The sequence below is a fragment of the Paroedura picta genome, chromosome 3 (genome assembly GCF_049243985.1).
Source record: "Paroedura picta isolate Pp20150507F chromosome 3, Ppicta_v3.0, whole genome shotgun sequence".
Taxonomy (NCBI): domain Eukaryota; kingdom Metazoa; phylum Chordata; class Lepidosauria; order Squamata; family Gekkonidae; genus Paroedura; species Paroedura picta.
The window spans coordinates 68,145,219-68,173,080 of record NC_135371.1 but is presented as its reverse complement, the minus strand read 5'-3'; the positions used below and the strand labels follow the sequence as shown (position 1 = coordinate 68,173,080).

Below are 27,862 nucleotides of genomic sequence, written 5' to 3'. Positions count from 1 at the left end.
GGAGAAAAGGAGGGCTTGGGTCTTTAATAAGTGAGGTGTCTTCCAAGTTAAAGGTGGTTCTGGGATAAAAGAAGAGTTGAAGCAGTGTGGGGTTGTTGTCCTCATTATCCAGAAGGATAGCAGTGGCAATGGTGAGAGTTTTGTCTCTTCTCCTCACCCCTCACCCAACTGTTTTCTGAATTATTGTTTAAGTCTTTTTAAAAAACAATCAGAGGCCTTATTGACCTTGAGGAAGAGAAAAGGTGAGGTTAAGTTAGTGGAGTTGTTCAGGTTTTTTATTCTGAATAACTGTCTGGGGTTCTGTGTTTCATTTTTAATGCAAAGTTGTTTTTTTGCACTCAAGCAGTAGTTCTGTGCATCCTTGTGTGAGAATAGCTGGCTAAATTGGGCGGGGGAAAATATAAGATACACACTGATCTGGGCTGTATCTTGCTGAGGCTTACTGGGTGGGATTAGGTTTACTAAGCCTATTGTTAGGCTTGCCAGTTTCCCTCAGTGGCCCTTGATGGTGCTTATTGAAATGGTGCCTTCTTCTAGGGGAGGGCTGTCTATAGTTTTCAGTCTTCCTCGGGGAAGGGCTCCTATCATTGTTTCCCATGGCTGAGGGGGAGGGGACCCTAATCTCCTGATTTTCTTATATGCTGCAAAGCTGTTAAAGACAGAAAAGCTTCATCAAGGGAAGAGTGTAAACCAGTTTCAAAATTAGGTATCCCAATGTTATTGTCCAAAGGCCTCTGCTTTGGGGGCTGAATGCCAACCTCCAGACAGGTGAGAAAAATGGATGTTGTGTAGGCTTGGCTTTTACCATGGAATGGTCTTTCTGTACCGGTTCTTGCGGATCTCAGCAAAACCTATAATGCTAAATTATTCAAAGCTGATGTGGGGGAGGTTCAACAGCAGCCATTGTCATTTATGCAGTGTTTGCTGTGGATGGCTTTTTGTGTGTGTGTATTTTTTTCAGATGTTCTGTGGGATGGGACTCTCCATTTTGTTGTGAATATCCTTGGGTCCTAAATGGTTAGGAGAAAGAGAGGTTATAGTTTAAAGACGTGACTTGAACTGATGCATCTGATGGGGGGAATTTCTAGATTACTAGAAACTGAAACTTACAGAGAGCCACCTGTATAGAACGGTTCCCACAGCAGCATCCAAATGCCCTGGAGACGCCCTGTTGCCTCGTAGCACTGGCATTGAGGGCCTTGCTGCGTCTGTGGTTGGAAGCTCTTTTCAGTCACCACGGCTAATAGCTATTGATGGCCTCTCCTCCCTGAATCTTTATCACCCCCTTTAAAGCTAGCTATATCCTTGTGACCATCGTTACTGTCACGGGCAGTGAATTCCACAGCTGAAGTATTTGTTGAGTAAATAAATCCCTTTCCCTGTCTGGAAACTATTATTTAACTTTATTGGGTACAACTGAGTTTTCAAGTATTATGGGAGAGGCAGAAAAAGCCCCATTCTACCTCCCCTATGTAAAATTTTGTGAACCTCAGTCATACCCCACAACTGTCATTTCTCCCTAGATTGTCATGTCTGAGACTCCCCAGTCTTTCCCAATAGGAAAGGTGCTTCAACTCTTTAATTACCTTGGTTGCCCTCCTCCATACTTCTTCTGGCTCTGCAATATCCATTCATGGTCCCTGAATGCCATGCAGTATTCCAAATAAGGCTGTATCCTTGTTTGAGGACATCATAATTCTGGCTAATTTATTTCCAGTCCCTTTCCTAACCATGGAGAGTCCCCCTTGGTAGCTCTGTTTTCCCTGGGAGTGCTGCCACAATATCCTTCCCCTTAATGTGGTTTTGTGAAATCTGCCTTGAGTCTTGGTGAGAAAGGCAGACTGTAAACAAAGTAAATAGAAGTATGAATTCCAGAGGCATAGTTATGTTAGTCATCTGCAGCCAAAACAAGTCCTTTTCATCACTTAACTAGCACAGTTTTATTCTAGCATAAATTCTTGTGAACTTTCCTCAGATATATTTGTGGTAGCAGGTGCTAGTCCACAATCATTTAAAGGTAAAGGTATCCCCTGTGCAAGCACCGGGTCATGTCTGACCCTTCGGGTGATGCCCTCTAGCGTTTTCATGGCAGACTCAATACGGGGTGGTTTGCCAGTGCCTTCCCCAGTCATTACCGTTTACCCACAATCACTTATGCAGGAATAAAAATGTATGAGCCCTTTAAATGCTGCAAAGCTTGTTTTGGTTCTCCCCCCACCCCCAATCTCTTACAGGTGCTGCCAAGTCTTTTTGGGTGGGAGGAGAATTAAGCTCTGTGAGCAGTTTTAATTGGAGCACTTTTCAGAGGGAAAACTGGGAGGGGGCTCTTTAACTCTTTTCCTGGAATGGAGTGTGTTTGGAGGCTTACTGCTTATCACCAAAACACTCCTGCTCTGCCATTGAAGGGGGGTGCCAGCACAAATGTGAACTACCTCTAGTTTCTTCTCCCTGACTTGCTGTGACTGCAGGGACAGTCCTTTTATTTGTTTTAGTTTTGTCTTCCTTGTTTTGACATGGTATTTGTTATCCGCTCATTCAAATGTCAGGCAAGTGCACGGGAAGAGCAGCGAAAATACGAGGCCAGGAGAGAGGAGGTGACCATGGAACGCTTCAGGAAACATCCTCTCCGGAATAGGTACTAGCTGAACAGAGAAAGGGATTTTACTGCAGTTCTAACTCCCAGAAGAATTTACAAGAAGCATCTAATCTCCCCACCCACACTGTCTCCTCTTTCCTTCCCCTCCAAACCTACCTTTCTCTGCCATTTCCACCCATCTTTAATTTTACTCCATACTCTCTCTGGCAGCCCTTATCGAGGCAAACTATGGCTGGATTATATAGTCTTAGCCACCAGGCCCAGATGCACAATGGGGAACTTGTAAGGGCTCACAAACAGTGCCTCACTTTCCCCTTCCCACAATTTCTTCCCAATAGCGCCCATGCTTTCCTTGCTTCCTTTTCTCATTCTCAACACCAGCCTACCTTTAATTTACCCCCTGCCTTCCCCTCCTTCCCAACCACCAGCCAACCTACAGCTCTCTGCTCCCCATCTTCAGCTTTCCTCCCTTCCCTTCTCCTTGCAGCTTCTGCATGGGAAAACTATAGCTTGATTGTGCAGTGGTGGCCATTTAGGTGAGTTGCACAATGGGGAACCACAAGTTTATGCAGGGGCACCTTAATTTCCCCAACATCTCCCTCCCCAGACTCTTTCCTCTTTCCCTGCTCCTGGCAACCCTGCATCCCCCTTTCTCTGTATCCTTTTCTCATTCTTGTGACTAAACATGGACATGTTAAGAGATTCATAAAATTACAAACCCACAAAGATATGTAGTTTTTTATTTATTTAACACTCCCCGCACACTATTTCTTCTTTACCTCTCCGGCCATCCCCCATAGCCTCACCCTTTCCCTAATTCCTTCTTCCCATCTGTCAACCTACCGCTACCCCACCTTCAGCTTTCCCCCCCACCGTCCTTCTTGCAGCCTCCCTATGGGAAACAATTACCTGATTGTGCAGTTGTGGCCGCTGAGGTGAGTTGTGCAGTGGGAAACCACAAAGACTTGGCCAGGGGCTCCTTACTTTCCCCGCGTCTCCATCCCCACACTCTTTCCCTCCCTTGGCAGCTCCCTTATCCTCACCTTTCTCTGCTTTCTTCTCTTATTCTTGCCCACCAACAAGCTGCCTTTTTTCTGCCCTCAACTTCAGTTATATTATTTATTTACTTCACAATGGGAACCTGATGCTGCTGGTGCAGAATTCTTCTCTATTTATTATTATACCACACACACACCCTGATGGCTCAGGGTGGTATACATAATACAATTAAAAATTAACAATGAATTAAAACCAACACAACACGTAACAACATAAACAACTATTGTTGTTGTTAGGTGCAAAGTCGTGTCTGACCCATCGCGACCCCATGGACAATGATCCTCCAGGCCTTCCTGTCCTCTACCATTCCCCGGAGTCCATTTAGGTTTGCACCGACTGCTTCAGTGACTCCATCCAGCCATCTCATTCTCTGTCGTCCCCTTCTTCATTTGCCTTTGATCGCTCCCAGCATTAGGCTCTTCTCCAGGGAGTCCTTCCTTCTCATGAGATGGTCAAAGTATGTGAGCTTCATCTTCAGGATCTGACCTTCTAAGGAGCAGTCAGGGCTGATCTCTGGGACTGACTGGTTTGTTCGCCTTGCAGTCAAAGGGACTCGCAAGAGTCTTCTCCAGCACCAGAGTTCAAAAGCCTCAATTCTTTGACGCTCAGCCTTCTTTATGGTCCAGTATAAACAATATAAAACATAAATCCGCAACATAAACAATATAAAACATAATACAAACATAAGTAACTGTTAATTAACATTTAGGTTTTTGCAGCCTCCAGATTATTCTCTGCCCATAAATCTATGGAGGTCTTTTTGTAGGGGGGGCATAGATGTTGTTATTCTTACAACAATCTTGTCAAGTAGGTTAGGCTGAGAACATGTTACTGGCCCAAGTGAATTTTCATGGCAGAGTCCAAATCTAAGTCATGTTCTCGAATTTTAACCACTGCAGAACATTGGCATTTGTGGGTGGCTACTGTTGAAAATTAGCAAGCAGCCAGGCCTAAGTGAGTCATGTAAATCAGGGGTCATCAACCCCTGGTCTGCGACCTGGTGCCGGGCTGCAAAGGCCACGGTACGGGCCACTGGCGGCCGCGCCTGCCTCCCCCCGCCCGCAGCGAGAAGGAAGGGAAGAGGCAGGTGCAGCTGCCGGTATGCCAGTGATGCAAACGCGCATGCGCGTTAGCGCCGCTGGTGGCAGAAACGCACACGCGCAGTTGCCGCACATGTGCGTTAGCGAAAACGTGCATGCGCGGCAACTGCGCGTACATGTTTCCGCAGCACCCGGGCTGTCGGCTCTCCCCTCATCCCGGAGGCGGTCCCTGACCTGAGAAAGGTTGGGGACCGCTAATGCAAATGGCCTGGTAGCTGCTGGTACTGCTGTCCTGATAAGTCTTCTATTTAAGTTCAAAAGAGGCAAGAAAAGCCCCCTCCCCCCCTCTACTGACAGAAATCAAAGCTTCAGGCACTGCCTCTATTTTGTAGGGGTGTTAACCACCCAATTTCTTCCTTAAGGTTTCAGTTTGAGGGTTTGGCTTTTTTTGTAAACCTGGGGCTTTCCCAGATTTGTATGTTCAAGTCTCTAGAATGCGGATTTAAGTATGCACAGATTATGCTACTTTGAGAGTTACACTGATTCTATAGCCCTCCCCAATGCAATTTTGCAATCTTAATTGTCCTGGTTTAATGGCCCATTTTTCCTGTTAACCTGAAGTGTTCTGATGATATTGTTTCAAATGTGACCAAAGAAGAATGTGTGACTCAGTAGATATACATCACAGAAACTCTTTGTTGGATTTCAGTAAATGCTTGACATGCCACTGTATACCTCCTGAATGACCACTGCTGTGAAAAAGAAATCCTAATACTTGTATAAGGAAATGTGTTAGATCTTCCAAAGTGATGGTAATGTTTTCTGTTGTCTCTTTTGACAGTATAGGCAAACCCCACTTAGAATAATCTGGGAAGAGGAGTTCTCCCTTCACTTGTACCTGGAAGGTACCTGGAAAGTATCCTCAGTGCAAAAACATCCATCCACTCTTTTTTCAAAAATCAGCAAATAGATATTGCACCATCAATATAAAGTTATAACAATCTGTGAATTCAGCAACTATACTGAAAAGTCTCTATCCTATTTTACTGTGGCAGTATCTTGTGTGGGATACAGGGAACACATGAAGTTGCATTATACAGGTCCATCACAGTCAGGGCCATTCCGCATGACATAAATGTAGCAGAAGTCTTACCTTTGGTAAACGCTAGAAATTCAACATTCCGCATGACGTCACACACAATCTGCAACACTCCCGCAAAAATCGCTTTGTTGTAACGCTTTTCGGGAAATCTGGAAAAGTGGATTCCCACTGAAAAAATCACTACACTTCTGCGCACAAGCTACAACAAACCGGCGAAAGATATGTGTGTTCTCAATGTAGTGGTAAAAATAAAGTCCCTCCCCCGCTCTCGCCCCCGAACTTCCGGAGAAGCGATCGCCATTTTTTCCCCTTAGACCTGCGAAAGCAACGAACAAGCGAGGCTTCACTGGCTGAAGTCCCTCCACAGAAGTGATTTAAAATAAAACAAACCTCCCTAAGTTCCCAAGCACAACACAGCCCCTGTTCAGCACTGCCCGTAATTTTGGCCACAAATCGCGCCCGTGGGGGAGGGTTCTACTTGAGGAGTATGTAAACGATTAATCACCAGCTCCTACGCCAGCAAAAGTCTTTCTGGTGCAACGATTGAACGCATATTTGGTGCAACGATTGAACGCATATTTGTTGCATCGGGTGTGTTTGGTTTAAATAAAAACAGTTCTTAAAGGGAAAGGGGCTTTTGGAGAACATGAACACAACAGCCCATTGGCTGTTCCGTTTGATTGATGGACAGGGGTGGGAAGAAGCGCAGAAAAAAAATCGCTTCCTTTGTTGTGATTCCAGTGAGACCGGAAAACTGTGGGGAATGAATGAAACACTACTGGGACTTCTATATTCCACTAAAAATAAAGGTATGCGGCATGATGAAATTCCACTATTTAATATAGCTTTTCTGCATTCTGTGAACAATTGGCAACATTGGTCCTTGTGCGGAATGGCCCTCAGTATTATCTACTCAGATGGGCCATTGCTCTCCGTTGTCAAGGTCTTTCTCATCACTTACTGCCTATTCATTTCTGAACTGGAAATTCTGGGGACTGAATGTAGGACCTACCACGTGCATAGCAGATGCTCTGTCCCTGAGCCACAGCCTAGATTCACATGGCACCCACCCAGGCTTTGCTGTGATCTTTCCCAAAGACTTTGCAGCAAGGCAGGTTTGAGAAAGATTGAAAAAGTTCGGGTTGTACACAGCTTGAGTGCCTGTGTGGAATGCGTGCTTACAGCTGGTCTTTAATGAGGTCTTCTGCTGACCTTTACAGGTGGGTCTTGTGGTTCTTCAAAAACGACAAGAGCAAGACATGGCAGGAGAACTTGCGACTTGTCACCAAGTTTGACACTGTGGAGGACTTTTGGGCGTGAGTGCATTTCACTCTTCTTAACTGTTAGGATTCCTGACCCTGACCACCACACATTCATTGGGGGAAGGGGTGCCTGTCTGGTGATGAGTCTTGTTAAAATCCTCTCCAATGAAAATGGCAGCATACCTACATTGGTGAGAAGATAGGAGACTATTACAAATTCTTAGATTGTCAGTCCCAGAAATGTTCTGATAAGGGTATTGTCAACATCATACAGACAACTGTTTCTTTCTTTTTTTTTTTATCATTGATGTTGGGGTAAAGGAACAAAATTCTAGTCCAGGGACACCTTTTACGACCAACAAAGTTTTATTGAAGGTATATGCTTTCAGGTATATACACACACACACTTAGAATGTCCTGAAATTGCATATTGGGGGGGAGGGGTTAAATTTCCAGTAAAAGTCAAGATGCATGGTAACTGGGTGATAATAGCTGGATTGGATGAAGGTAGTTGTCAGGATCTGCAAGTGGCCCTAAGCATACAAACATGAGAGTTAATAAAGGAGTTACTTTGCAATAGTATAGGAGTCTCTACCATGACTACCATGCACATAATGCTGTCGAATCTGGCACAACAGGCCTGCATGCATACTCATCAGGTACATAAGAACTCCTGCAACATACAGTGTGTAAGAGAAGTATTCAGGAACAGAACCTTCACATACCCCAAGTTCTATTGGGGGTGACCCACACTTCAGAGTAGATGAATGTTCATTCTCTTTATCCAAGGAATTCTGAGGACTGGAGCCCTGACAGAGAGATCAAACATCTTCCAGAATTCTTTGCTACCTAGCTAAACTGCAGTTCTCTGGATTTTTTTGGGAAAGAGATGTTGGTTAAGCTCTTCTAATTTATTTAATACCTTTATTTAATGCCTTTCTTCCCAATGGGGACCCAAAGTGGTCACCAACATAAATTTGCTAAGTACAACTTGGAAAGGAAGCAATTTAACCTCTTAGTTGGAAGGGAAAACAAAATATGTGACGAACACTTCAGAGCTTCTCAGTCCACTTGCATTCACTTATGTGTAAATATATGCTAGAAATTAAATATGTAATATGTTTTAAAAGAAACTCGATACATGTGCATGCTGTAGGGAGCTCCCAGTGGGCTATAGTTCCCTTCAGTGTCCTTCTTATTTTTGTGGAATGGCTCTGAAGAATATTTCCAGGATGTGCTGCTACTTTAGAAATGTTCCAACCATCTCTTAATGTTCCTACATTTCCCCCCATACTGTGTCTCCTTCTCCCTGAGCCTGCAGGCTGTACAGTCATATCCAGCTGGCCAGCAAGCTGACTTCAGGCTGTGACTATTCCCTTTTCAAGGTAAGGCACCTCCAAGCTGGCATTGTGTGACTCCTGCTCCTGTTCCGTGGCACTGTGCCAGTCTCCTGTGGGCATGCTGAGCAGAGAAGACTTGTTCAGTTGGTGGTGGGTCTGTTTTTCTTATTGGCTGAGCCTTGCCATACCTCATGGCCCTGTGCATGACTTGCTGGAAGTCTGATACATTACAATGGAATGGGAGTGAATCAGAACTGTATTATAATAATAATTTTAAAAATTATTTTTATAGCCTGCCCTTCTCAACGGACTCAGGGCAGGTAACACCAATAAAATAGCTATAGTTACAATCTTTAACAGTGGGCTCGCTGTTAAAATAATGTGCTAAGGCCTAAGTAGGCGGAGAGTGGGCATGGCTTGTCCAAGGCAGAACCCAATTGGGATGCACAAAGTGTGTCCCGATTGGGCCCTGCCTTGGACAGGCCACACCCACTCCCACCCACTCAGCCAGCCAGGGGCTCTCTGCTGGCATGGCCGGCAGTTTGCCCCTAGACGCTCCCCAGTACACATGTAAGTGCCTGGAGGTGGGGGCTCCATTCCCGTTGGCCCAGGAATATGCTGGGGGAGGGGTGTTTCCCTTCCCCATTGGGCTGGGAAGCCTCCCTCCCTCCCAAAAAATAATGACAGGAAAGGCCAGGGATGGGGGAAGGAAAGGTTTCCTTCCTTCCTTCCTTCCTTCCTTCCTTCCTTCCTTCCTTCCTTCGCTTCCTTCCTTCCTTCCTTTGCTTCTTTGCTTTCTGTCTGTCTGTCTTCCTGTCATTCTTTCTTTCTGTCTGTCTCCCCCCTCTACTACGCCACTAGCTCCCGCAGCATTCCTGACTGCAGCGGGCTTTTTTCCTAGCAATATATATAGTACTCTGTAACTTACAAGTTACATCAAACATATGTTAGCACTGGAAACTCGCTATGAATTTTGGTAATTTTCCTTTTAAACAATTCCTGTTTAATAGTTTTAAATTCTTTATTTTTACTACTTGCTGGTTTACAATATTTTGTAATAATTATAGAGTTTTTTGGTTTTTCAAATGGTTTTGTACCTGGTTTGGAGCCATATATCAATAAAACTGAAATCTATTGAATATTTAAAATTAAATAATAAAATTTTAAAATAATTAAAAATCTAGTTAAAACCTTACAGTTTTTTTACTTTGGAGGTTCTGATTGGTGGAGGTAAGTGGGTTCTTTAGCAGGGAGGCCTGCATCTGTTATTTCCTGGCCTCAACCATAGGCCTGGCTTCCAGGCCTTTCAGAACTTTTTAGAGTACCGGAGGGCCCTGATCTCACAAGGGCGAAGGACCCTTAGCAGATTTTGGTCACTCTCAATGACCTTTTGGGGATATAGCACAAGTTATGTAGCAGCGGTAGAGCCTGTGAGGCATGTGTTGACTTACTGAGGATTCCTTGTTGCTCTCCTGGCAGGATGGCATTGAGCCTATGTGGGAAGATAACCAGAACAAGCGGGGTGGCCGTTGGCTTATTGCATTGGCCAAGCAGCAGCGGCATACCGAGCTAGACCATTTCTGGTTGGAGACAGTAAGTAGGCGGCATGTCTTCACACTGGCCATCCCTGGTTTCTCTGCTGGGTTTAAGCCTTGTTCTTTCTCATTTGGGCAGACAGAAGAGGTCATACTGTTGTTCTTTCACTTGTTCTTTCTCAAGACAGTGATAAGGTGGCTTAACAGATTGGTGAGGCTTTATGGTATCCTTCTGCCTAGGCATTCTTCCTTTCTTGTATACTGTTCCTCTTCCAAATGAAACAACCAACCCCTTTCCCAAAGGATGATTTGTTTGTTTCTCTTTGGATACAGCAAGCTGCTTAAAGAGACTTGTAAGGCCAGGAGTCTTGGAGTCTTGCCCTCTTCAGCCACATATCTCGTGTTCTATGGCTCCCTGTAATTGAGGGGCAGCTTCACGTAGCAGTTAAGAGTGATGGCCTCTGATCTGGAGAATGGGGTTTGATATCTCCCCTTCTACATGCAGCCAGCTGAGTGACCTTGGGCTAGTCACAGTTCTCTCAGGACTCTCTCAGCCTTACCTACCTCACAAGGGTGTCTGTGGTCGGGAGAGGAAGGGCAGGTGATTGCAAGCTGCTTTGAGACTCCTTTGGGTAGTAACCCCCCCCCCCCCACACACACACACACTCTCTTCTGTGCTTTTGTTTTACTCCTGTAGCTCCTGTGTCTGATTGGAGAAATGTTTGATGACTACAGTGATGATGTCTGTGGGGCTGTCATCAACATCCGTGCCAAGGGGGACAAGATTGCAATCTGGACCCGGGAGGCAGAGAATCGAGATGGCGTCACCCATATTGGGTAAAAGGCTGTTCCCTTTCCTTGGTTCTCCCATTTAATGCTGCACAGTGACTTAGAAGCTAATATCAGCAACTTTCCATAAGGCCGAATATATCCCTAGGATCAAATGTAACACAGGGGCTTGAAAAATAAGTGGCTGGCATAAAAAGGTGAAAATCCTTTTTCTTTTAAACTCCTGCTTCACTGGGAGGGGCTCTGGTAATGTCAGTGGTGGCTACAGGCTGTTATAAGCAAGCATTTCCACAGAATATTGTTTGTCTGTAGGCGTGTGTACAAGGAGCACCTGGGCCTGTCTTCAAAAGTGGTGATTGGTTATCAGGCTCATGCAGACACAGCCACCAAAAGCGGTTCCCTCATGAAGAACAAGTTTGTGGTGTGATCAACCAGCGACAGAGCCTCACGGCTGTCAGGATCTCCAGGAAGGGGTCTGGATGGATGGAAGATGGCGGTGGGTGGGCCTGGTATGTAGGATGACAATGTGAATGGTTATATGACTTTACTATGTTCTGAAGAAACTAGTTTTGCAGTCTAACACTTATGCTTTTGTCTTTGCCCAGGGTTGGGGAACTTGTGGAAAACTAATAATTGTTGCCATAAAAATTAGGTTTATTAGCTTCCTTTGGACTGAGCAGGCTTTCCAGGAGTGGGATATCTTGTCTGTGTGTGTGTGTGTGTGTGTGTGTGTGTGTGTGGGTGTGTGTGTGTGAGGTTATGCCTAGTTTACCTCCCCATCCAGGTATTTGGGTTAAGGTAAAGGTATCCCCTGTGCAAGCACCGGGTCATGTCTGACCCTTGGGGTGACGCCCTCTAGCGTTTTCTTGGCAGACTCAATACGGGGTGGTTTGCCAGTGCCTTCCCCAGTCATTACCGTTTACCCCTCAGCAAGCTGGGTACTCATTTTACCGACCTCGGAAGGATGGAAGGCTGAGTCAACCTTGAGCCGGCTGCTGGGATTGAACTCCCAGCCTCATGGGCAAAGCTTTCAGATGGCTGCCTCACCGCTCTGCGCCACAAGAGGCTCTTCTTATTTGGGTTATATGGCAGTAATTTGCTGAGTAGTAGATGAGTTTCTCTCCTCCCTTCCTCCCACCTGGTTGGGTTCTTATGTGACAAATCAAGAATCTCCATCCTGTTTTTGGTAAAAGGAAGATGGAGCATCTGCTGTTCCATTTTCTAGCACAAGGTGAAACATTTTCTACTCACAGGCAATACATCCCTGAGCATCAGTATCTGGGGGAAACTAGAGGAAGTGATACAAGTCAAACTTAACTATAAACATGATTTTTATGTCACTTGTGGGCCACGGTGTCTTGCTCGCTGGAGGTGGTATGCAGCATTTCTCCAGTTTAACCTGCCTTTTGGGGTCACTTCTACTGAGTATAGCAGTTGCTGGATTGGAAGATGCAATCTTCTGGAAATCTGAAGCTGATGGGCTGCTGTAGAACTGATTTATCAGTGAAACTCCTTTCTGGAAGTCACCTCCCTAGAGTTTTGTTCTCTCCAAATCATGAATTGTCTTGGGATTTCCTACAGAAGGCTGGTAATATCATGGCTAGTACTATGGCAAGGCAGCCTTGAAGCATGCTATAACTAAAGCCATTTGCAGGGAAAGTGGCTTAAGATCAAGTTTAAATGTGTCATGAAAGGACAAGGGCTTCCATGCGTCTAAGAAGTCACTGTTCTACTTCTGACCCTCTTGCTTTACTGGTCTTCACTTTGCTGCTACTCAAAATGGACTTTAGCTAGCCACATTGACCAGTGGGTTAGGATACCAGTAAAAGGCTCTCTGTCCATGTGTAGAGTACAGAGGCACTCAACTCCACTCCCACTTTCCTCTCTCTGCATGTGCATGAATGGACAGCTAGGCATTGAGGTGAGATGCTGAACACAGCCTGCATACGCGCTTACCCACCCTGGGAGGGACGCAACTTACCATCGCGTCCCAGGCCAGGAATTTGGGTGTGATCATTGACGCCTCCCTGACCTTGGAGGCGCAGGTCAAAAAAGTAGCGGGCCAGGCATTTTTCCACCTGCGCCAGGCCTGACTACTAGTGCCCTACCTGTCCCCCGAACACTTAGCCACACTGATCCATGCAACGGTCACCCCCAGAATAGATTTCTGTAACTCGCTCTACGCGGGCCTTCCCTTGTCCTTGATCCGGAAACTTCAGCTAGTGCAAAACGCAGCTGCTAGGGTCCTCACTGATACACCTTGGAGGGCCCATATTCAGCCAGTGCTGAGGCAGCTGCACTGGTTGTCAATTGCTGCCCGGATCCGGTTCAAGGTTTTGGTTATAACCTTCAAGGCTATACGTGAGTTGGGACCCACATACCTGCGGGACCGCCTATCACCCTATGCCCCCCGCACGGCCTTGCATTCTGCGGGTGAAAATCTGTTGGTCATTCCCGGCCCTAGGGAAGCACGCCTGGCCTCGACCAGGGCCAGGGCCTTTTTGGTCCTGGCCCCTGCCTGGTGGAATGAGCTCCCGGGAGAGCTGCGGGCCCTGCGGGCCCTTCCATCGTTCCGCAGGGCCTGCAAAACGGAGCTCTTCCGCCAGATTTATGGTTGAGGCCAAGGCTGACGCCTATGCCCCCCTGGGATTTGGGACTAGGAACCATCAGGATCTCCTCTCCACCCGCTAGTAGTGGGAGGGGGGAAGTTGATTAGCTGATCTTGCCATGTTAGATAGTTAGTAATGTTAAAATTATAATTATTGTTTTAATGGATTTTTAATGGGGCTTAAGATGTTGTAACCCACCACGAGCCACAAGGGAGTGGCGGGGAATAAATCGAATAACAATAACAATAACAATAACAATAACAACAATAACAACAACAACAACAACAACAACTGAAAGAGCTCCAATCCCCAGAGCTTACCAAGCAAGAGCACAATACATAGGGGAAAGGTATTCAAAACACAAAGGACTCTTGTAGCATCTAAGAAAAGCACTAACTAGTCTAACTTCAGAGTTGCAGTTGTTACCTCTGGGTACAAACTGCTAGAACAAGGGAAAGAGGCTGACATCCTTTTATTCCCTCCCTTGCTCCTGGACCAGCTTGAACCATACAATTTCAGCACTTGTTAACAGGGTTCAGGTGGGTAGCCCTGTTGGGCTGAAGCAGCAGAACAAAGTTTGTGCCCAGTATTACCTTTAAGACCAAGTAAGTTTTATTCTGGGTATAAGCTTCTGGGTACATGTACAAGGTTGTGTGCACATGGAAGATTATACCCAGCACAAAACTTTGACCCTTGCAAGACCCTGGCACTCCTTCCTCCAATGAATGGGGAGTGCATGCTTTCCTGGCTTTATTGCTAGGGTTGCCAGTCTCCAAGTGGATCCTGCAGATCACTCAGAATTACAGCTGATCTCCTGATGACAGAAATCAATTCCCCTGAGAAAACAGCGACTTTGGAGGTTGAGCTCTGTGGCATTGTAACCTGCTGAGGTCCCTCCAGTTCCCAAACCCTGCCCTTCCTAGATCCACTACCAAAATCTCCAGGGATATCTCTACCCGGAATTGGTAACCCTATTTATTACCCAACTCCTGTTCTCCAACAAGCCACCCATCTTGTCCCTTTCTGGGATTAGGCAAATGGTTATCTCCTTGTGGGAAACTCATCTTAGTTCTGCCGGCAATTTGTGCATTTTGTAGCTTCTGGTCTGGGAAAGACCTTTGTTCCCAGAGCCATCTGGACTTCTGGGTGAGCTTCAAAGCATCTTAGGTTTTCTGGGCATAACAAAGATTGGGTTAATTGAATACCTGGAGGAGTCTGCAAGAGGACCATGCTTGGGAATGAGACACAATAAATGCCAGTCCTTAAGTAGTCTTTAGCCCTGAACGTAGCAGCCATTAATGGGCCACTGCTAGTCCCAGCTCGCTCCTGCTGCATGGACCCTGTCATCATGGGAGCTGGCAAGAACTGTGGCAGCTTGGAAGTTTGGATGTCACTTGCACATAGGCTTCAGGCTGCATCCAAAGTGTATGGATGAGAACCGGTTCTAACAACCGTGCCTCTTAGTGATGGGAACAGGAACCCAGGTGCTACATTCCTCTAGCGGTTTCTGGTGCCTCTTTGTCTTTCTGTCGCTTACAACAAATTCCTGTGCTATGATACTTCAGTTGTCCTTTAAAAAATGAATAATAAGGTTGCCATCAACTGTTCATGATATGTAGGTGGGGGGAGGGGAGGAAGAATGTAGAAAGACCCAACACACTGTTTAACAGACCAAAAGAAGTGTGTAGTCCAAATGCTCATAGGCATGTAACTGTAGAGGGGGCTGCTGAGTTTGGACTGAAAAATATGGGTCAAGTGGGGAAAATGCCACAGGCTCTTAAGAATATAAGAAAAACTCTGCAGGATCAGACCAGTGGTTCATCTTGTCGTACACCATGGCCAGCTACCTTGGAGGGCCAACAGACAGAACATTGGAGCCAAGCCTCTCCTAATTCTGGACACGTTGGCTAAAGCAATTTCAATGTACTTTTGCAGATGGATTTTCTTGCATGGAATAGTTAAATTTACTTCTAAAATGAATTATTCAATGTGTGTGGAACAGTAGTGTTGCCTCCTAGCTCAGGTATTGGAGGGTTACTGCCTTTGAATGGGAAGGTTTTCTTTAGACTGCCCTCCATGAATCCCCTCTTTAAAGGTGCTTGTAGCTGTTACTGTGCCCCCTGGTAGTGAATGTCAGAGTTTAATTGCTTGTGGAGTAAATAATTAATTCCTTTCATCCACCACCTTCATTGGGTGCCTCTGAGTTCTAGTACTACAGGAAACGGAGAAGAGTTTTATCCTGTACTTTCAGATAATGGCTCATAATTGCACCTTCTGACTGCAAACGCACAAAGTGATGATAAAATCCAGAGTCCAGTAGCACCTTTAAGACCAACAAAGATTTATTCAAGGTGTGAGCTTTTGAGTGCAAGCAAGTCTGAGGAAGAGAGCAAGCACTCGAAAGCTCACTCCTTGAATAAATCTTTGTTGGTGCTACTCAACTCTGATTTTATTGTGCTACTTCAGACCAACACAGCTACTTATTTGAATCTATCCCTACAAAGAGATGAGTTCCAGTATAAGAAGAAAATAGTAGTTGGGCAACATCAGTTGGTTTCAGACATGCATGTCAATTCAGATCATGAAACAAATAGCAGTTCTCAGGGTTTTTTTTAAAGGGTGTGCCTTCTTGCAGGTAATTATGGAACCCCCAAAAGATCAAAATTGATTTTGAATCAGTGTGGTACTCGAGATGTGGTACATGAAGTCTATGTTGAACCATGTGCAAGCTTGAACACACAGTACTACACAACATGGGTGAGTGGGAAGCTTCATTAATGAGGAACAAACATATAACTTCAAAAGAGAATTTCTCAAATGAGAGGGTTATGTAAAAGGATCTGGAATGATACATTCAAGTGGGTAGCTGTGTTGGTCTGAAGTAGCACAACAAAATTGGAGTCCAGTAGCACCTTTAAGACCAACAAAGATTTATTCAAGGAGTGAGCTTTCGAGTGCATGCATTCTTCTATGAACTACTATGAACAGACTATGAACTACCATCATAACAGTGGAAATGTAAAGCAAAAGTTAATTCTGTTAAATTAGTAAACTGTGTCACAACATCAAATTTAGCCATATAATTCTTTGCTAAAACAGCCAATCAGTCCCCTTGAGTTCAGTTGTAGTTCACAAAAACATCCTTATCTATGGTTCCTCTATATATTTGTGAAACACCCCTGTGGGAGGAGCATGTCTGGGGTGTCCAAGTTGAATTCAGGCCAATCAGGGTATGGCTAGCGCAGCTGGCCGGCCCCTATGCTTGCTTCCCTCACAGGGGGCCTATTATGGGGAGAGGAAGGGAAGGTGATTTTAAACTATTTAGAGACACCTGAGGTTTGTTGAATGACTGTGGGCCATTCCCAGTTCTCGCACCACAGACAAATCACCCTATACCTAATGTCTCTGTAACTCATATGAGTACTTTTGCAATACTTATGGGGGCTTGGTAATGCTCTCCCTGCTGCTGCCCACATCTCAGCATATCAGAGGTTTACTAATGGGACATCAACACACAAAGCTGCCTTGTACTGATTAGGCCTCTGGTCCTTCGAAGTCAGCATTATCTACTCTAGCACTCACTGGCAGCTGCTCTCCAGGGTCTCAAGGAGAGGACTTTACCTATTACTTCGACCTTCTGCATCTAAAACAGATCTCCTACCATGGACTCACTGCCTGACCCCCAATGACACATGTTATTCAAACACAAGGATCCCTGAACTTCAACACAGATCAGTACATTGGGACTGCTTGCTTTCCCCTCCATTGCAGCCATCCTCACAAGCTTTTTGTTATTTGGTAGCCTTACACAAAACTGTACATTGACTTCAGTCCGGTCCTTTCTTTTACTTCATCCAGTCCCCTGAGGTCTCCCTCCCATATTTCTGTGCATGACATAATTACAACCCCTGTCTTAGGACAAACACCTAGTACCAGCCAAAAGCCTAGCACTAGTGTGCTTATTCTCAGGTACAAATGTGGCATAGATGCTATATATAGCGAGAGGAAAATATAGGTCTTTCCTTGGCTTACTAAACAGAGTGAGAATAGTAACAACACGGTCCCTTTCACAGTTCTGGAGAGGGACAGATCAACACATGAAAACAAGTTAAGATATCTCCCCCCTCCCAAATAAATAGCCTCTTATAAGATTCCTCCCCAAAGGACAAGTGTTTGAAGTGGAAGCCCAGGCCAAATGTCCCCCCCCCTCACAGTCTTTGCCCCCCCTCACAGTCTCTGCTTCAATGAACCAGAAACACTTGTGCTGATGCCATTAGCCACGGTCTAGCTCAGGTCTAGGTCTTGAAGATTTCACTGTAGGTGATAATGGGGGGGCTGAAGCTGTGGCCCTGGAGATCACGTTTTGGCAAACTGCACCCACCCCTCCACAGGCACCAGGAGGTAGCACACCATCTCAACATGCTCATGTGCGCTAGCTAGTACTTGATGGCGGGCAAGGAGTTGCTCTGCTTCAGGCCGGCGTCTGATCTAGCCGCGGGTGGGGGGATTTCTTACAAGCGAGGGAAAGGCACTCTTGCCCTTCTCCGCGCAGTGCCGCTAATTCTTCCCTCCCCCAGTCAGCAGCCGTGTTTGAGTCCTCCCTGGGACGAGATTTTGAAACGTCCCCTCTGAGGGGGATCCAGGCAGGGACTGCAGTTTCCCAACCGTGCGTCGCTGCGACAGGATCCACCAGCCGCGGGCGTCTTGTGGCGATGTGGGCTGCAAGTGCCACCCTTTTCCCCTAGGGGGCGGCCTCAGAGGGCGGAGCGGTGGCGCGGCTCGCGCGGCCGGGCGGCATGGGGCTGTGAGCCGGGTGGCCAGCGCCCAGGCCCGTGCCCGCCATGCCAGGCAAAGCCCAGCACTTCCAGGGCCCCCAAGTCAGCTGCTGCGCCAAGTACCTGCTCTTCGCCTCCAATGTGCTCTTCTGGGTGGGTGAGCGAGTGAGGGCGACGCGGCCCGCCGTGGAGGGCGGGGAGGGTTTGCTTGCCGGCTTGAATCGCCCTTCTCGGGCGGGGGGTGGGCTTCCGGATCCTTTCCTTACATCCAGTCCGCCGCAAGCAGCTGGGCCCGGCTCAGGATCGCGGGCAGTAGCCGGCGCCGTTCCCTCCCCGCTGGGTCTCAGGCCCTTGCGCCAGAGCAGAGAGGACGCTGGGGAGAAGGGAGCGCAATTCCCCGGCAAGGAGGCTCGGGTGGCTGTCTCTGCAGAGGACGGCGCGGCACTTGCGAGGGCTTGGCGCTGGGGAGAGGCTGAGGGTCCCTGGCGCCAGTTCCCCAGTCGCTGGTTCGCTGCAGGATTGTGCCTGGCCCCCAGGGCGCTGCTGCTGCTGCTGCACCACAGAATGCGGACTGTGCTGCTGGCGGAATCCTCCGGCTTGGAATCTGAGGGGACATTCCTTCTGCACCCGGACTGTCAGCAGACCGGGCGTCCCAATGCCGCCGCTTTCCAGGGACGTACACGGAAGTTTAAAAAAATGTTAACTGCCTACTTTGGATTCTTCTTCCGATGATGGCTGCTGTAAACTACATTTCTAGACCACCCACCAAAGCATCCTCTATGGGGGTGTGCGGTGCGTGCGCCTGCGGATATCTGAGTTGGCTCTCTTGATTGTGTCGCGCAAAAAGAAAAAAAAAAGAAAAAAGAAAACGGGGTTGTTGTCCCTTACTCCATTTTACACTTGCCTTGCTCTCAGTTGGTGTGCATGGAGGGAATACTGAATCCCCAAACTTCTCTCCATGGTGGCTGACAGTATAGGGTGAGCTCAGGACAGTGAAGTCAAATTATAATTCCCAACACACTGTAGAATAACACGCACAGCACAGTCATGCATATGTGCCAATGTTGGCTGCTCTGAGAGAACTCAGGACTCAAACTAGCCTTTTGTGAACAAGCACAAAGGTGTTCAGAAATACTGACCTGCTGCTGCTCCTCTCCCTTTGTGTTTCCTGGCAAAGGAAGTTGGACTTTGAGAAGATGCATTCCTTTTCCTAGAGCCTCTTGTGGTGCAGAGTGGTAAGGCAGCGACATGCTGTCTGAAGCTGTCTGCCCATGAGGTTGTTAGTTCAATCCCAGCAGCCGGCTCAAGGTTGACTCAGCCTTCCATCCTTCCGAGGTCGGTGAAATGAGTACCCAGCTTGCTTTCTGGAGGGTAAAATGGTAATGACTGGGGAAGGCACTGGCAAACCACCCCATATTGAGTTTGCCATGAAAATGCTGGAGGGCGTCACCCTAAGGGTCAGACGTGACTCGGTGCTTGCACAGGGGATACCTTTACCTTTGTTCCTTTTCCTGTTTGGATGTTTCATGTTCTTGTGCCATGTTAACAGTGGACTGAGGCTCCCAAAGTTTGTTCGTGGTTTTTGCCAATGGCTGTCACCTAACTTTTCAGGGCTTCATCGTAGACCCTGAACCTGCTCTAGCCTTTGATATGGCCCAGTCTTGTGCTCACCACAGTGTCAGGCTGGCAAACACTGTGTTGAAATACTAGCTGGTCCTATGGAGTTAATTGTGCTATTTCAGCTATGCTACAGGTATCTTGTTATGTTTCTTTGTCTTGTTTTAATGGGGGTTGTTGCCTCCAATCCAGATCCATTTCTAGGGCTCTTAAGCAGGATGATTTGTGTTTTTAACAAAAGCAACGTGTGTCTAGACTCAGAGCCACTTTCACATGAGACAGGATTCTTACACAGAAAGTACATAATCACTGTGAGCTGTAGCTTCCAGTTATTTATAGGCTGCATATACATATACTTGGCAGAGTTATGGTTAGTGGACTAGGTCTGGGAGACCTGGATTCAAATCCCCAGTTGGCCATGATGTTCACTGGGTCAATTACATTCTCTGTACGTCTACCTTGCACCACAGGGTTATTGAAAGGATCATGTGGGAGCTTCTCTGAGTTTCTTGAGGGAAGGCAGGATAAAATGTATTACTCGTTACAGAGTTGTATGAGGGGCTTTCCGCACCGGGATCCTTGTAGCAAATTGTTTGCTGAACGAAAAATCGCCATTTTAAATAGTGGAATTCGTCGTTATGCATACCTGCCTTTGTAGTGGAACCCAGTTGCATTTCCATCGTTTCCCACAGGCTTCCGGTCTCGGCAAAAATCGCTAGAAAGGAAGCGCTATTGCCGAGCTCGTCCCGCCCCTGGCCATCAAGCAGCCAATGGGCGGCCGTTAGCATGCTCCCAAACAGCCCCTTTCCCTTTAAGAAAGGTTTTTTTTTTTTAAACACACCCGTTGCAACGAATATGCGTTGCTTCGTTGCAACGGAGAGACCCATCCAGCTGGCAGGTGGTGTTTGAGCTGCCGTTTCATCGTTGCCACGCTCCCCCCCGAGTGAAAAAAAAATCCCCCCCCCTCACGGGCGCGATTTTCGGCCGAAAACAGTGTGAAAAATAAAGGGAAAATAAACCAGCAAACGGGCTTCTCTGTTGTTTGTGCTTAGTGACTGTAAACAGCTCTGGGGAGGGACTGCAGCCGGGGAAGCCTCACTGGCTAAACAGAGGCTCGCCGGTGCGTTGATCTCCGTTCGCTCGGAGAGAAAAAAAATGGCGATCGCTTCGCCGGAAGATCAGAGGAGAGTGCCAGGGGGAGGGACTTTGTAGAAACCACAACAATGGTAACGCACAGAACTTTCCCGCTAGTGTTGCAGATTGGTTGCAGGAGTGTAGCGCTTTCCGGAGGGTGAATCCACTTTTGGGGATTTCCCTGAAAGCGCTACAAGGAAGCGCTTTTTGCGGATCGGTTTCAGGTGTGTGGCAGATTGTCAACGATGTTGTGCATAATGGCAAATCAGTAGCGTTTTCAATTGGCAACCATTGTGCGATTTTGAAGGCGTGTGGAAAGCCCCTGTGTATTTGTCAGTAGGCTGTATTACATGTTGAGCTTTCTACAATAGTGTTTTCTCTATGGAACTTTTATTTATTTGCTTCATTTATACCTCATCTTTATCTCCTATGGGGATCCAGAAGGGCTTACATTGTCCTCATCACTTCTGTTTTAGCCTTACAACAACGCTGTGAGGTAGATTGGACTGAGAGTGTGTGACTGGCCCAAGGTCACCCAACCATAACACGTGAAGATTTGAACCCGGATCTCCCAGGTCCCTGTCCAGTATTTTAACCCCTGTACCACACTGGCTGTCATATTTGAAGTGGACCTGGGGGTCTCAAACTGCTCTAGAGTGTTTTAAAACGAGTGTTTTAGAATTTGGACACCACTGGTCACATCTGGAAGTCAGAATAATAATAGCACTACATTGTCATGTATGTCTTCTGTTATTAGGGAGACTGGGGGTCAGTGATGCTGCTTATCAGCTTGTATGTCTTGATGGACTTAGTTCCTCCGTTCATGTACAGTGATGCTGATGTCTGTGCAGTTCACACAAAAAAGTTAGGCAACAAAACCACAATAAACAAATGCCATAAAAGTACCATGAAATTAGCAATAAGGTATATAAACATCACATAAGGCATGAGTTAAAAACTACAGTTTTTCATGTTAAAATGTCCATATAGTCCTCATAAAAGCTTTTCTGAAATAAAGAATCTCTTGACCTGCTTTCTAAAAATAATAGTAGGTGAAATTCCTGAGACAGGACTTCCACATCGGAGATCCCATCCTGAAAGAGCACTGGATCTTGCAGCCAACATCTCAAGTGTCAGGACACTCATAACAGAGCCTGTTTAGATGATCTCAGCACATGCTGGGAGGAGGTGTTTCTTCTGATAAGCACATTTGGAACAGCCCAGAGTTTGTGCAAGCTGTGGGACTTGACCCAGCTTGCTAAAGACTAGGGTGAGGCATCTCTCTTTTGACTAAACAGAGGAATTGGCAGCACAATTCAGAAATGGATCTTGTAGCAATAGAAATGCTTTGAGTTGTGCTCCTTGAATTTCTTGGGTATCTTGTTAATCTTGGACTCTTCCTAAAGTTTTGCTCATCTGTAGGGTGGATCTGTTCACAGGAAAGTGTTTCCTGTAGTTTTGATGATGACCTGTGGCTATTTTCCCTCAGGTTTTCTCACATCCTCATTTTCTGCTTTCTCAAATCACATCAAAGTTTGTTTGAGAAAATACTGAGAAATAATAAGGAAAACACACAAAGACAACAAGTGGAAAATGACATGAAGAAGTTAAAAGGAAAAATTGCTATGGGCTGACTCCATCTGGCCGAGGTTTGGGACAGAGGTCTTTCCCAGTCCTGGTACCAAAGATTTTTTTTAATGCAGCTGCAAATGTGAGCTCTGTTACAGAGCTGTGCCTCTGATCTGCTTAGTTTCAATACATTTTGAATTTAAGTACTTTTGAACATTCCATTTTGCCCAATGTTACATAATCTTTTTATTTATTCAGAATGTTTCTATGCCGGCTCTTCAGAGTACTTCTCAAGGTGGCTGATAATTAAAAGCTACATTATAAAACACAAGTTGTTACAAAATGCAAGCCATGGAACATCAGCAGTATGAAAACTATCCATAGAACAGAGCAGACAAACTTTTAGTGAAAAGCCTGGTTCCCAAATGAAAGTAATATAAGAGCCCCAGGCAAGCCTCAAGGGGGAGGACATTACAAAGCTCTGAGGGTTTTGGGAAGGTCATTCCCTTGAGGCCAAGATAGGTGACTTCTCAAAGGTGAGTATATTTATTTATTTATGTACTCATTTATTTATTTATTATATTTATATACCGCCCTCCCCGGGGGCTCAGGGCGGTTTACATAATAACATAAGAACAATACATGGAACAGTCTATGAAACATTTGAATAACTGTGCAATAATAATTGTAAACATATAACAATATAGTAGTATAACCAATAAACAATACAACAGTGCAACAATACAAACAGGTCCAGAGTTTATAGGTGGTGTTCTGAGGGGGGGTGGGGGGGAGCAGGGGCCCTTTGGTCGCTGTTTGTTATGTCTGGTCTCAACCAAATGCCTGGTGGAAGAGCTCCTCCTTGCAGGCCCTGCGGAACTGATTTAGTTCCATCAGGGCCCTGATCTCCTCTGGGAGCTCATTCCACCAGGTGGGGGCCAGAACAGAGAAGGCTCTGGCCTTGGTTGAGACCAGGCGAACTTCTTTAGGGCCAGGGACCCTTAGCTGGTTGGTAGCAGTGGAGCGCAGGGCTCTTTTGGGGGCGTAGGCAGGGGGGGGCGATCCCTCAGGTACACTGGGCCCTGACCACGTATGGCCTTGAAGGTAATTACCAGAACCTTTAGTCTGATCCGGAATTCAACTGGCAACCATTGCAGTTGATGGAGAATGGGCCGGATGTGGGACCTCCACCATGTTGCAATGAGGATCCTGGCCGCTGCATTTTGAACCAGCTGTAGTTTCCAGGTCAAGACTAAGGGCAGGCCTGTGTAGAGCGAGTTACAAATGTCCAGTCTAGAGGTGACCGTTGCATTGATGAGAACTTCAAGGATGTGCTGGAAGCATCATGCTGTCAGGCTGACAGTTCATCAGGTGTTGTAGAGAATGAATCTCTGCATGCAGGGGGGCTTCATTCTGAGAAGAGAGACAGTCCTTTGGAAAGTCCTTTGGATGAACCAATATGCCTAGGATACCCCCTCCAAGGGGTGGGGGGCTTCTAGTAATAAATGATTTGATTGTAGAATGTAGAGAGATGGGGTTTTTTTTTGATCTGATGGTGTCTGCCTGCCTGGCACAAAGGTTGTAGTCATCATGCACTGTATAGGTAGGCTGGTAGTTGGACATGTGACATGTGAATCATTGCTCATGGTGCACAGACATCACCAATGTTGGAAAATGTAATTGTGAGACTGTAATTGGAATTGCTAAGGAGGGCACTTTTTTCAAGGGAATAGATTTTCTAATCTTTGTAATTTCATGTTTGTAGTATGCCATGCCTTATTTATATTATTATTACTAGCCTGAAAGCCGGTTGCATCCAGGAATCCAGGTAGGGGCCCCCAGAGGGACCCACCACCGGCTGACCTTCTGTTGTGGCTTTGTGGCAGAGCTGATAGATAGGCAGGCAGTGTGGCATGTAGTAGTTGAGTGGGGCATCGCGCTGCCTGCCGGGTCAGTCGGCAGAGAAGACACAGCACCTCGGGAGTGCTCTTCACATCGGCCAGGCAGTGTCTGGCCACGAGGCTGGCTGAGTACCTCGTGGCTGGCTTTTGGATGTGTCCCGCCCAGCGCTCCACCCATAGTGGCTTTTCAGAAATATTAGAGCGACCGATAGTAAGGATTATTGATGTTTTCTATTTCTGTAACCGAGTATTGTATTGCTCAAAGATGTCTTACCTTGAAATATGGGGCTGCCATGGCATTTCCAGAAATACTGTCTGTTCCACTATGGAGAGCTGGTAGGGACTGCAGATGAGGCAGAAGAAGTGGTTAGTTAACGATAAGGTGCAGAAGAACATTTTGGGGGAAGACAGGCATGTGCTAAAGAGTCCAGGTACACTTCAGCTCCAGTAGAACCACACTTTGCTATTTCTTTAGAGAACAGAGCAGCTTTGACTGGCTTCTCTGAGAAGGCCGCTCATGGCAAGGAAGCATCTGGTTCGAGATGATAACTTAACCTTATGGAAAGACAGTATAAATGTTCCAGATTATCTACATGATGATATGGTAGCACATGGCAGTGGTCCTCATAGAAGGAAATTGTAACTGCTTAACGAAACTGAAAGGTCATAGAAGAAAAATCACGCACAAAAGGTGTCTCTTGAGAGGCTTTGTGTGTAGGCCATATGTTACTGCTAGAAGCTTCCAAGCTAAGAAAGAAAAGCTGGAGGATCTAGTGCTAAATGAAAACATAGATACAGTGAGGATTTCAGAAACCTTTTCGGCTACAACTATCCTTGAATTATACGTACTATAGGAAAGGCACAGAAGGATGCTTTAGTATGTATGGTTGACAGATCTGACCCAAAGAGTACTTGTTAATGGTTCAGCATTCTTTTGGAGAAGAATGACAAGTGGAGTTCCCCAGGGATCATTCCTGGGGCCTGTGTTGTTCAACATATTTATAAATGATTTGGATGAGGGTTTAGAGGGGATACTTATTAAATTTGCAGACAACACTAAACTGGGAGGGGTAGCAAACACAACAGAAGACAGAATCAGAATACAGGATGATCTTGATAGACTTGAGAAGTGGGCTAAACTCAATAAAATGAAATTCAATAGGGACAAATGTAAAGTTCTGCATTTAGGTAGGAAAAACCATATATAACAATATAGGATATAGGATGGGGGAGACTTGTCTTGGCAGTAACATGTGCGAAAAGGATCTAGGAGTCTTAGTAGACCATACATTGAACATGAGTCAGCAGTGTGACTCAGTGGCTAAAAAGGCAAATGGGATTTTGGGCTGTATCAAACGGAGTCTCGTGTCCACATCATGGGAGATGATGGTACCACTGTACTCTGCTCGGGTTCGGCCTCACTTGGAGTACTGTGTTCAGTTTTGGGCACCGCAATTGAAGAGGGATGTTGACAAACTGGAACGTGTCCAGAGGAGGGCAATAAAGATGATGAGGAGTTTGGAGACCAAGACATATGAAGAAAGTCTGGGGGAGCTTGGTCTGTTTAGCCTAGAGGAGAGATGACTGAGAGGGGATCTGATAACCATCTTCAAGTATTTAAAAGGCTGCCATATTGAGTATGGAGCAGAATTGTTCTCTCTTGTCCCAGAGGGACAGACCAGAATGAACTGTGTGGCAGAAGGGTAAAGCTCCCCCCCCCCTCAGAAGGAATGGCCACCCCCATGTCCTCAGACGCTTTTGCGTTGCTCACGGAACTGCCACCCTCCCCTCAGGAGCTGTTGAAGGCTCCTTTGCAGCAGCCTGAAGGGAGGGGGGAAGGAGGGAGCATACTCACCAACCTCCTGCCAGCTCTGCCAGGGTTCTGAGGCAAAGTGACGGGAGTTACAGTTGGACAGAACAGTTAGGACAACCTTGGGGCGAAAAGGGCTGCCACAGCCTCTGTTCTCATCCCCCTCAGCAGCCCTACCAACCTCCTCTCCCTGCGGTTGTCAGGGAAGACTGGCAGAGATGTCTCCAGATTGCCGCTGGCTGGGCTGGGTGGGCGGGCCCTGTCAGAAATTTGACCCAATGATTGGGCCAATTTTATGAGTGCATGGCCTGTCATTGGGCAGGGGCCAATCGGGACGTGCTTCACGCATCCCAATTGACCCCTACCTCTGACAGGCCATGGCCTCTCTTTGCCCACTTAGCCCTTAGGGAAAGATTAAATAGGGAAAGATGTGGCCTGACTTTGGGCTGATGCTGCGTTGAGCAGGGGCTTGGACTAGATGGCCTGTATGGCCCCTTGCAAGTCTATGATTCTATGACATGGTACTTCCCTTTGTCCCCCCTGAATCTACTGCCCACAGTGTCTAATATTTTGTGGGACAAAGGGTAAAAGATATCCAGTTTCTCTAGACTATGTTCCATTCCGCACATCGGTAAATGTGGTCATATGTTCGCTGTTTGCAAAATCGCTACTAAAAAATTCGAAAATTAGTCGTTCTGCACTACAGCGCTTTTAGCGGAATTTTGAACTCCTACTAGCGGTGTTGACGTTCCCCACAGGTTTCTGGTCTAGGTTGAATCGCCACAAAGGATGTCCAGCTTTTTTGCGCTTCTGGCTTCCCCTGGCCGTCAATCAAAAAGAGTGGCCAATGAATCTATTCCCGCTCCCCCAAAGCCTTAGCCCCTTAAATAATAATTTAAAAAACCCTGAGAAACCGGTAGTAACAAATGTATGTTTATTAATTGTCTCAGATACACCTTTTTTCCCCTAACCTTTTTGGAAAAAGTTGTTTTTTCAAAAAAATGTGCTCAACAAGGTTACGCCCACAATACACGCCCACAGATTACCTGCCTATATCTACCGACACCCACACCTGGCCAACCTCACTCTTTGTTCTCCTTGTCCCGTGGCTACTATCCAGCACGGCATTGCAATGGAGAAGATTATTTTTGTCTTGGTGGCTCAGATGCTCGCAATAGCTCAACGTGTCTGTGCCACAGTGTCGAGGATGAGGGCTAACTTTTTTGCATACAGAGAAAGGTTGTCCTGCAGCAGGAGAAGGGCGAGCACGAGAAAGGCTGTAATGCACAGGACATCACGAAGGGCACGTGTGGCGGCAAGGATCCGGTGGCAAGCTCTAGCAGAGCTGCGGTTCCCAAGACAGTTCTGGGTGGACGAGAGATCCACGGACTGGTGGGAAAATTTTGCTGGAATGATGACCACTGGATTTCCAACTTCAGAATGTCAAGGGCAACATTTATGGAACTTGTGGAAGCTCTCCGTGGCTGCATGGAGCATCATGTAACCGGCATGAGGAGCCCCATTTCTGTTGAGAAAAGGGTCGCAGCTGCATTGTGGTATTTGGCCAGCCCACACTACTTTCGCAATGTAGCCCAGCAGTTTGACTTAGGAGTGTCCACGGTTGGCGAGATCGTGCTAGAGTTCTGCTTTGCGATGGAGTCAGAGCTCTACAGCAAGGTAGTGTGCCTGGGAGACTGGCTTGGAGAGGTGGGTAGCATTCATTC

At 46.5% G+C, this 27,862-nt stretch overlaps 3 protein-coding genes across 12 annotated transcripts in view; 2 read left to right on the top strand and 1 right to left on the bottom strand.

Annotated features, from left to right (window-relative positions):
• The window catches only part of SNCB (synuclein beta), a 63,304-nt gene extending 44,530 nt beyond the window's left edge, over positions 1–18,774 (bottom strand). Inside the window, exon 1 of the mRNA XM_077326320.1 lies at positions 18,231–18,774. The gene's annotated coding sequence lies outside the window, so the exon portion shown is untranslated. The remainder of the gene's footprint in view (positions 1–18,230) is intronic.
• On the top strand, positions 64–11,371 carry EIF4E1B (eukaryotic translation initiation factor 4E family member 1B). Of its 3 annotated transcripts, none has more exons than XM_077326317.1 (7): positions 64–131; positions 2,547–2,635; positions 7,018–7,113; positions 8,381–8,444; positions 9,879–9,992; positions 10,632–10,771; positions 11,036–11,371. In XM_077326317.1, the coding sequence occupies exons 1-7, from the start codon at positions 129–131 to the stop codon at positions 11,148–11,150; spliced, it is 621 nt and encodes a 206-aa protein (XP_077182432.1). In that variant the 5' UTR covers positions 64–128; the 3' UTR covers positions 11,151–11,371. The 3 variants fall into 3 exon arrangements, with proteins under 3 accessions (XP_077182432.1, XP_077182433.1, XP_077182431.1); XM_077326318.1 differs by having other exon boundaries at positions 108–242; XM_077326316.1 differs by lacking the exon at positions 64–131 and adding an exon at positions 736–768.
• The window catches only part of TSPAN17 (tetraspanin 17), a 65,489-nt gene continuing 48,722 nt past the window's right edge, over positions 11,096–27,862 (top strand). For 2 of the 8 annotated variants that reach the window (XM_077326307.1, XM_077326306.1), the window contains exon 1: positions 23,258–27,845. In XM_077326307.1, the coding sequence (XP_077182422.1) occupies positions 27,579–27,845 (267 nt within the window). In that variant the 5' untranslated portion in view covers positions 23,258–27,578. Of the gene's footprint in view, positions 11,233–17,326; positions 18,261–23,250; positions 27,846–27,862 lie in introns of those variants that run through there. The other 6 variants (XM_077326309.1, XM_077326315.1, XM_077326313.1 and 3 more) reach the window with 6 other exon arrangements.